This window comes from Anas acuta, chromosome 8 (genome assembly GCF_963932015.1).
Source record: "Anas acuta chromosome 8, bAnaAcu1.1, whole genome shotgun sequence".
Taxonomy (NCBI): Eukaryota; Metazoa; Chordata; class Aves; order Anseriformes; family Anatidae; genus Anas; species Anas acuta.
The window spans coordinates 6,168,177-6,178,407 of NC_088986.1; the positions used below are offsets into that span (position 1 = coordinate 6,168,177).

The following is a 10,231-nucleotide window of genomic DNA, read 5'->3' on the forward strand; positions in this document are numbered from 1 at the left end:
TCAAGCTTTTGCTCTGATAAATGAACTTAGAGACTTTTTCCAGCATAATATATGGAACGTTAGAGAAGTAGTTCTAGCTTAGTAATAGCTGATAATTCTTCAAGGGCTATTTATTGAAGCCTTACCTGAGGCATGAATTTAGTTCTGTGTCTGGCAATACTGTAAAGTATCTGGGTGCATCCTCTATAGCCAAAATCCACATTGCTTGATTTTTTTTGTCTTAAAAAAGTAGGAACTTTGAAGCAAAATCTGCATTCTGGTCAAAAAAGCTGAAGATGCCATTTCCTAAACAAAAAAAAAAAAAAAAAAAAGTAGGGCGTGTATCTATGTTAATTATTAAAATTCATCTCACTCTTTCACTTCTCTACCAAGGATCTCCCTCACCTTTCCCTCAGGTGAGGCAGCTCTGGCCGCCCAAACCCCAGCAGGGCTCTGAGGGTGCTCCCCACACCCGCTCTGCCGAGCAGCGCCCTCCCTCACCCTCGCACCTCCTCCTGTTCTTCCTACATCAGACTGTGCCCAAATGTCTTGGAAAAAGCAAAACCACCTCACCCCATACCGTGCCCGCCCAGCCCCGCTGGCAGGGCCTCCTGGCGGCACCCCGCGCCTCCCCGGCCGCAGCCTCCCGCCTGCGGGGCGGTGACGGGCAGCGCCGGCGAGCGCCATCTTAGCTGAGGGCAGCTTCGGCTTCAGCCCGGCAGAGATCACAGGGAGGCGGCCGCCAGCTTGACTGAGGGCACTGAGGGGAGGGTGAAAGAAAAAAAAAAAAAATCACTCAAAACACCCAAGAGCGGCTTTAAACCCGCAGCGGCTCCCGCGAGAGGCGGGACGGCGTGAGGGGCAGCTGTCGGCTGGCAGCGGGGGCTGCAGGGCGGCAAGTCCCGTGAGCGGCGGGGGGCTGCGGGGCACCCTCCGGGGCCATGGGGGTAGGTAGGGGCCGCAGCGGGGCCGGGCCGGGCCGGGCAGGGCCATACCGGGCTGACGGCCTCTGTCGCTGCCTCTCCCCTTGCAGAGGATCGGGCTGCAGCTCCGCGCCACGCTGGAGAACATCACCCGCCTGCGGGCCGAGGGCGAGGACTTCCGCTGGTACCTCAAGGTGCGGGGCGGCCTCGGGGGCTTCAGGGGCAGGGAAAAAAACTTTTGTCGCTAAATGCTGCGCAGCCAGCGAGCCTAAACAGCGGGGTGTCTGGCATTAAATGTCAGTTTCAGTGGGGTGAGCTTAAAAGTTGTGTTTTGTTTTTTTTTCCACACAGTGCAAGCAGGCTGCTACAAGAGCAACAAATAAGGTGGTGTAGGTGTATAGATATACACGTACATTCATAACACATACATGATATTGTATATTAGTACAATTATTTAATAATAAAAAGCCTTAATTTGAAGCGTTCGGGCCTCTATCGTTGAGGTGGTTGCTAACTCTGATAACCACTGCTGGTAACTGCAGTAAAGGCAGGATGTGCCATTCCCACCTTGTGCTCAGTGACTGTGCGTTACACCACAGTTTGCACCCAGCGTGTGGAAGGACAGACCCCTGCTGTGGGCATACCTGCTAGGTTGGTGCAGCCTGTGGGGCTGTGTGGTCGGCAGCAGCTGACACCCACCTCGGGCTCCTCTCAGCCGCCAAATGGGGGGCTTTGAGTCTTGAGGGTTCACACCAGCTTCTTCAGCTTCTGACTCCCTACTTACTGGCAGCTTTGCATTCTGTTTTTTGTTTTTCAGCTGAAATGTGGGAACTGTGGAGAAGTTTCTGAAAAATGGCAGTACCTGCGATTGATGGTATGTTTCCCTTACAACCTGCTTCAGAACAAAAATGAGGAAACAAACCTGCCTCTCACATGCAGTGGACATTAGTATTAGATGTGACAATCTGCACTTTAGAAAAAATAGTAAATAGTAGCTATATGCATCCAGGAAATGCTGTCATATTTCATATTCAAAAATAATTGGAGATTTAATTGAAATATGCTATTAGAATGGTGACAGTCTGCTTTGAAAAGCCTCCTTTCTGTAGAAATATCAATTGATAACATATTTTGAAGTGATATTAGAATAATCCTGTGCCTGTAGAACATTTCTCTGATGCTGATGGAATGTTTATGGAGAAGTTTTGATTATTTAAGGGGAGTTAAGCATGTCAAATGAGCATTTGGAAACTGAAAAAGCAGAATAAAATTTGTCATGGATAGGAGAAGGTTTTGTTATTAGGAAGGAATAATCATCTTTGTTGTACACTAAATGTTAAGAATACATTTTGAGTTAATCAAACATGCCTATATATATGGACAGAACATAACTATCATTATTCAGGATTTTAAAGCTGGAACAGAATTGTTCTTGATAATCACAGCTTTCTGAATTACGTATGTCTTTAGTTTAAAAACACCTTCTCAGTGCAGTTTTTTTTAAATGTTGAGACCATTTTTGTAAAAACAAAACAAAAAAAAACCACCTATTTCACCTTTGCCAAGGCTTCTAGTGGCTCAGCTAGAATGCAATTAAAAATGGTGTCTCCATTGTCATGGTTTGTAGGACAGCGCTCCCCTGAAAGGAGGCAGAGGAAGCGCCACTATGGTGCAGAAATGCAAGCTGTGCTCCAGGGAGAACTCCATTGGTACGTGCTTAGAAATTTAAGAAACATTCACTTTATATTTTTTCTCTAAGTTTGTTTTTTAGTCCGAATTTTTGCATGATAGGTGTGCTGTTTTTTTCCAAGTACGCTGACATTTGACCTCAAAGCAGGCACACGCTTGCTGTCATGGTCATGAGGGCCATAGGAAGGTCAGTTGGTCATCAACAAAAAAAAATGAAGTTAGGTCCACATGGTGAGATAGTAGGAACAATTTTGCAGCATATTGCTAAAACTAACAATAGCGAGTTATTTTCTGCTACTAACAGCAGTAATACAAGCTATTAAAATACTTGGTTCTCTAAATGCGATAGGCAAAATAATCTTAATCGATAACGTTAAATATTAGTGCTACTTTTGTATTTCCTAAGAAGTGACAGGAGAGAGATGAAGCACTTCTTGTTCTTTATGAAAAAAAAAAGGGGCAGAAACATTTATGGAGGTAGTATCTGTCCAGCCTTGGAATGTCCTAAGCAGGAGTGGGTTGGGAGGTTACAGGGATTATATCCCTAAATAAACCACATTTTCATTATCGGAGAGGTATTTCCTACCCGGTACGTGCTTGTCTTCACACAGAAGTAAGCCTGTTTCCAGCCATTCAAGCTATACCCTTGAGTGCAAATGCATTTTACCTGTTACACAATAAGCTTTTTGCCTTTCAGTCTCACTGCATAACATCCTGTTTTTATGAGGAGCAGTAAAAAGAAAGGTATATACACTTCACCTTCCCGAAGAAAATAATCCCACTGGATTCTAAGTCTTAGCTTCCTAGATAAATATTTTAAAATAAATATAAGGAATGATACTGAGACCTGCTGCTTATCACAAGTATAGACTTCTAATACCACATGTCAGTTTTTGTTAAGTAGTTCCTGAAATCAAAGTCTCTTTTTAGCTTGAAAACTGGTACTGTTTGCAAATGGCTGGATTACTATTCCTTCTTCCTTTTGAGATTCTACTTTGATTTAAAGAGATGCTAGCTACAGATGGTCAAGTAGGTTGGGCCCTCACATCTATTTTTTTCCATTGCATTCTGTCCATTTCAACCTTCTCTAATTCGGTTTTTCTGTCTACTGGGATTGAAGTGCACCATTATAAAGATACATAAGTACATATGATGATAGCATGAAAGGAAACGTTAGAAAAATATAGGATGGACTATGCTACTAGTTAAAATTTGCATGAAATGCACAAAACAGTTTTGAGAGTTACTTGCAGGCTCTTTGCTACTCTGTGCCCTATATAAAATTTCTACAAAGGCAGCTTTGGGTCTGGAGCTAGGGATAGGTAGACAAAAAAACTGTACAATAGTGATCTATGGTCTTGGTCTTGCAGTTGATGGGCTCTCAGGCCTTCTGGGGAGCTTGGGTTTCTGCATGAACAAAACCTGTACCCTTAACGTCATTTTACAAAAGCATAGCTTGTAATTTCTTTTTCTTTATGCCATTTTGATACCCTACCAATGCAAAATAAACTTCCCAGGAGAAGTGAGGAAAAAGTAAATTCTACTTTTTCATGGACAACTCTCAGAACTGTTTGGTTACTTTGTTTCTATTACTTTTTATAAGGAAATTTTTAAGAAAGGAGAAGAAGCTGGTACTTGGTTTGTGCACAACTCTGAAGACATAATGTCACTCACTGTTATACTTCTGGTATCTTTTCTTTATAGATATTTTAAGTCAGACGATCAAACCTTACAATGTAAGTTTGTTTTCTCTTTTATATATTAAGTGAAAGATAAATATTAATAGTATTTTGAGTTTTTGCTGTACCATTGCATTCCACTTTTAAGAACACAGAAGGTAGAGATGTTCACCTGATAGAAAATTGTCTGTTTTAGACTCCTGCACACAGTCTAAGAAAAAAAATATGCAGTTAACAGTAGCCTGGTAATTATTTACCCCTTCCACTTAAGTGTCAAATATAGAATAATCCATGATGCATTTCATAAGCAAAACACAAAACTGTACCACTCAAATCACAGACAATTACGTAGCGTCCATATTTGAAGGCTTCCTTGTGGCAGATTAAGAAATTGTAGTTAATTGCAAACTATTAAGCAAGCCCTAGGATTTTGCTGTCACTTGGAACATCAGAGTTGACAGTGCCGTAGTTTAAAAGCAGTTCATTACTAGACTAATACTTGTCACTGTCTTTCTCTGAAAACTTTTTTAGCTGAAAATTAATGGTATTCTGACTCAACTACAGGCTGAAGACAGTGAGAAATTCAAGACAATAGTGGAGTTTGAATGCCGAGGTCTGGAACCAGTTGACTTTCAGCCACAGGTGAGTTCTTATTCATGATTTGTTTCTCAGTTTTAAGACCACTTACAGCCTCTAAAAAATACACTATTAGAAACACTGCTGCTCTTCCTGAAATGTCCTGAAACTCCCCAGTTTTCCTTCCTCTCTGCAGTTCTTTTAGTTTATTCATCTCCAAAAAAAACCCCACAAACAGCTAACATGAACAACTCTGGAATTTTTTTTGTACTTCGCTTCCAGTGACTAAAAAAAAAGTATCGAAATCTAAAATTAAACTCCCCTTGGAGTGGTATTCAAATTGCCTTACAGGTAACTCATCACTGATCATCTGAACTGATCTGAAAGGTCTTCATTGCTCAGGGAGCATTACAAAAGGGAGTCTTTCCAAATGGGCATCACAGGAGTGCACAGTTAGCTAGTCACTTTCAGGAGAGCTCCTCTTTGGTTATTGGTATGTTACAAAGAGTAAACAAAGTTCCAGTTATGAACAGTTTTCAGTATATGGCCTCTAAATAAATTTTATCTGAGATTTGAAATCACCAAACCTGTATTTGAGTATTGAGTATTGGCATTTTTCTATTGGAAACTTGTTCATACCAAAACTGAAGATGGCAGTTGAAGGCTGTTGCAAAGCACATCTCAGGGTTTACAGTTAAAGGAGATCTTTGTGGCCAAACCAGTCCTCAGTGATTCACTTGCTTGTGCATGGTCATGCTGTATGCAAGCTAACTCCCTGCTATATTTAACCTATTATTCCGGTCGGATTAGGTGTAAATAGACTGACAAATATAAACCTCTTTTATCCTTCCCTCAGACTGTGACACTATCCTAACAAACAGAACAAAAAAGCTGATAGTACAAGGGATTAGGTATAAATGAAATCATCACTGCATTGCACTGCAGGAGGAGGTCTTCATTTTCCATTTTTTGCTTGTTTGTTTCCCTTTGAGGAACAGAAAGGTTCTTAGCTTATCTCTTTTTGAAAGCTTTGCAGCCAGACCTAGGAACTTGCACTTCGAGTAAAATCTATGGAAAGTCTACAGATGCAGGAGATGCTTACAGATCTGTCAATTGGCTTTTACCTGCGGAACAAAGACTTCACAGCTGTAATCAAGCTTTTAAAGTAATATTCTCAAAGCTTGGTCTGTGCACTCTGCTAGAGAGTACACTTAAATCGCTGAGCAGGTAAACAGACTCTGCAGTTCCTTACAGTTTTATAAACTGCTTTGTATTTCGCATGATCCAAGCCAGCCTCAGTTCTCTGCAGTCCTAGGACTGGCTCTTGACTAGCACTAAACAGGACTGGCCATAGCATTTGTATATATATACACACATATATATGTGAACATAATACAACCACATGTGAAGTCAATTTAGACTGCCTTAATACTTGTGTTTCTTATTCAAACTAGTAGTAGTTTTCCTAAAAAAATAAAATGAGTCTAAAGAGAGAGTATCCTATGATTCTCTGACTTGAAACCTCTTCTTCTATCTACTTTGAACAACATATTCAAACAAGGTACTTCTAATAATGGGAAAGGACATTTTTTTTACAGTTCCTTATCTTTCTTTTTAACATGCTTACATAGATACATCTACTGTGAATCTGATATATAATTATTGGTTTTACTTAAGGATAGTTTAGCTACTTTCCTGTTCCTGTCCCTCAGTTGAATGCTTCAACTAAAAAATATAAGTTTTATAAAATTTCTCTTATATCTTTTTCAGCTTCTTTGCTTTGTGCCAAAAATAATAGTTATATTGCTTAAAAAGAAAAAAAAAAAAAAAGTGTGACAGTACCTTGTGTTTTAAAGTCAACAGAGCGATTTTGCTTCTTCAGTGTTGACGCTCTAACTGCTGGTCCTTCGCCAGTCAGCAGGGGGCAGACGAGTCACTGCATTTCTCAGGTCCCTTCAGCAAAGATTAAATGAAATGGGTCTGCCCTGACACCAAAGCTGTAAGAATGCAAGTCCCCCTGAGGGTGTCCGGTACGGGAGCCTGTAATTCCAGTCACATGGCTTCTTGCTCCTTGGAGTGCTGGTGGATATCTTCAGGTAGAAAAAGCTGGGTTTCTTTTACTTTCCTAGTCTTTGTTCTGTACTGCAGCTCTGCATTTTTGTCCCTTGATGCTGATCTTCCTCCTAACCCATAGCAATTCCCTTGAGATGGGCTTCTGATAATTATATAAAGGATGTATTCACACCTCACCTTGCAGATAGCTCTCCTTTTGTCATGTCTGCTACACTCTGTAGTCTGCTTAACTCCCAAATGCTTAACCTTCCACTCAAATCCCCAAATATTTTACAATATTGTGGCTTATTTCACATGTTCCTACACAGTTAAATGTCTGGGGATTTCTTTATCAAAAATGCTCATGCAGATCCCCTGCAGAAAACCTTTGCTTTTTGTCAGTTCACAGTCACTTCTGCAGTTAGAAATGGCAGTATACGACACCTTCCTGCATGCTACCGAGATGGTTAAGACTTTTAAATTTACTTTTAAAACTAGTAGAACTTAATTTACAGCTTGATTACTGTAAGCCCTAAAATAACAGATGGTTTACAGAAAATCAGAAAAAATACCTTCCATGTGTTATATACATCATTGATATGCTTGCTTACTTCCTCGTGCTAGTGCTATCTTTTCTTTCACTTCTTTAAAAACAGGAACAGTAGCAACAGTGATGAACTTTCCCCTTTAAAAGACTATTTGGGTATCTTGATCTGTTCAGTCAGCTAACTGATCCTCCTTTCACTCAAGGCTTGCTAATCACTTGAGTACCTAAATGCACTACAGGCCACTTCCTTTTCTGGAGTGGCTTGGATTCTGATGATGTTTAAGCCAAAACTATTAACTTTTCCATATGTTCTTTCTATTGTTTTCTTGCAGTGAGTTTATCACAAAGCTATTCCACACATCATGCCTGTACAGATTCTGAACACAAATTAAAGTTATTAGTACTTGGATACTGCTAGATGAATGTAAAAACTCAAGGTTAAGAATATTTATAACTCTTACAAGTACCTTTTTGGGAGGAAAAATAGAAGAGCAGTCTTGTCTTAATTTTACATTGTGGTTGTTTAGGTCAAAATTGCCCACTTCACAAACAGGATCACAACTTTATACTGACCCTTGAAACAGCCTGGCTATTCTTCCTACCTAATCTAGAAGAAATAAAATAAAAACATGCTGTTACTTTCTTTAAACGTTTCAATGATTATATTTATTATTTTCTTGCTACAGCTTTTTCTTACAAACTTATTCCCAATTTGTTTGTGTTTGCAGGCAGGGTTTGCTGCTGAAGGTGCAGAGTCTGGTACACCTTTTAATGACATAAACTTGTTAGAAAAGGTACGTTGTCTTAGTTTCATTAGTGAGTCTCATTATCTAGCATTCTTTCCTTAAGACAGTAGTCCAAAATACAGAACTTACACATACAAGAGGCTAGTTTTGTGCTTTCATATAGGTATGGGAAGGTTGTAACCAGATAGAGAAGCTACAACAACTGTGAATAACCAGCATGACTAACAGCTTCATTTTAGAAGTACATATTTTAAATCTCAAGAGCTGACAAAGGTATAAATACAACTTATAAGTCATCAGAAATGTCAAAGAGCAAACACCCGCAATACTAAGTGGCTGGGGTGATTCAGAGTGGTGAACTGATTTCTCTACAATATCTGTACTTTTTCCTCTGCACAGAGATCTTAAAAAGTAAGATAAAGACACTCCTTCAAAGCGCAGGATAATGACTCCAGCATTGCAAATCTTCCTTGACTGTGAGCAAGAATCTCAAGGTCAAATCTGTTCCCCTGTATCCTACTTGGCAGGGATCTGCTTGTCTGCTGAGCCACGTGACTAGGGCATTGTAAATGATAGATAATCCTTTCATCTGCCATGGTTGCCATTTTGTCCACTACAGGCCGTGGACTACATTAAAAAAAAAAAAAAAGTTTAAAATAAAAACTGATACTGAATTTCATTTAATTTCAGGGCAGTGCTCTTGCTTCTCTCAGAAATTAGAATGTAGGTAACATTTCTGCAGGAAGTACTGTGTAATCTTTAGGACCCAAACTCTGAGTAAGGCTTAGTTTCAGTTTGAATTCCATTCAGATTTAGACACTATTGCCATCTATTGTCTGTGACTAATACTATGAAATCTTAATTCCTACAGGATTGGAATGACTATGATGAAAAAACAAAGGAATCTGTTGGAATCTATGAAGTTACCCATAAATTTGTGAAATGCTAACGTTCATTCCGCTCGTAAACCTTGGTATGCTTATTGATGAGGGAGCTGTAACCATCAGAGACAGTTTCCTTGGAGTTACTTTTCACACGGCTGTACTTCGGAAATATAAACTTCAGTAAGTGACTGTCCTTAGAACATCTAATAAAAGATTTTTCACAGAGCACTTTGAGATGGTCTTAGTACAGACTGAAAGTTGCATGTATGCTCAAGTGAACTTGGCCATTTTCGTAATGTTGTTGGTTTTGGTAAAATTTATGCTTGACGTGGGCTGTAGCTTAACTAGCGCATCAACTATTTAGGCAACTCACTGCCTCGAAGTTTTAAATAGTATCACTGAGAAGCATACACATTTGATTCTTTAACGTAAGCAAATAAGGTATTTTCACCCACCATTCCTAGCATCAGGAGGTGGATAAGAGCATTTGTAAAGAGATGGTACTAACTGTTCAAGCAAAAAGGTAGATCTTTATTTGAACTGGCAGCTCTTAAAGACAATGAAGTGAATTTACTGAGAATACTACTGAGTTTGACTTACACTGACGCTTATGCCTAGCTGTTACACCTTCTGAAAATCAAATTATCTTTCTGTAGATCAACTTTACTCATTTCGAATTGCAGACAGACTTTCTACTTCTGGAAAGTGCTCTCGCTATCTTGCTAATAGTTCTCATGTTCAAAAAAACACCAACTTTCTCTAAGGAACTTTATTCAAAGACTTTTGCTCTGATTAAATTAGTTCATTCGCCCCCCAAAATGATCACCTTCCCTTCTTCATATAAATTGCAAGGATAATCATGGTAAGTCTGAGTTACAAGCACTGTGAGGAACCTGTCTGCGCCAGTTTGATCTTGAATTCATGGTGTGACTACTTTATAGCGATGTGTTATGCTCAAGCTTTCCTTGAACCCTTCAGCATGTTTGGCTAAGCCTTAGTCTTTAGAATTTCTACAACAAACCCTGATGCATTAAAGATGCATCTCTAAGCACTAAAACTCTGATATGTGGTACAATAAATGACATCAAGAATTGCAGCCAAAGGCAAGTACAAAAGTAAGGAAAAAAATGAGAAAAATATTCTGTTAAGGTCACTA

The 10,231-nt window shown here is 39.6% G+C and overlaps 1 protein-coding gene across 1 annotated transcript; it reads left to right on the forward strand.

The window, feature by feature from the left end:
• Nucleotides 1–638: 638 nt before the first annotated feature.
• Nucleotides 639–9,300, forward strand: CZIB (CXXC motif containing zinc binding protein). The gene is made up of 8 exons (XM_068690169.1): nucleotides 639–926; nucleotides 1,013–1,096; nucleotides 1,720–1,776; nucleotides 2,530–2,611; nucleotides 4,296–4,327; nucleotides 4,835–4,912; nucleotides 8,174–8,239; nucleotides 9,063–9,300. Exons 1-8 carry the CDS (start codon nucleotides 921–923, stop codon nucleotides 9,138–9,140), a joined length of 483 nt encoding a protein of 160 aa, XP_068546270.1. The 5' UTR covers nucleotides 639–920; the 3' UTR covers nucleotides 9,141–9,300.
• Nucleotides 9,301–10,231: the final 931 nt, after the last annotated feature.

Bases quoted from the DNA above. Each gene is read 5' to 3' on its own strand.
- CZIB (XM_068690169.1), top strand. The intron at 1,777-2,529 runs GTATGTTTCCCT...CATGGTTTGTAG, and splicing joins GGCAGTACCTGCGATTGATG to GACAGCGCTCCCCTGAAAGG. The intron at 2,612-4,295 runs GTACGTGCTTAG...TTTTCTTTATAG, and splicing joins CTCCAGGGAGAACTCCATTG to ATATTTTAAGTCAGACGATC.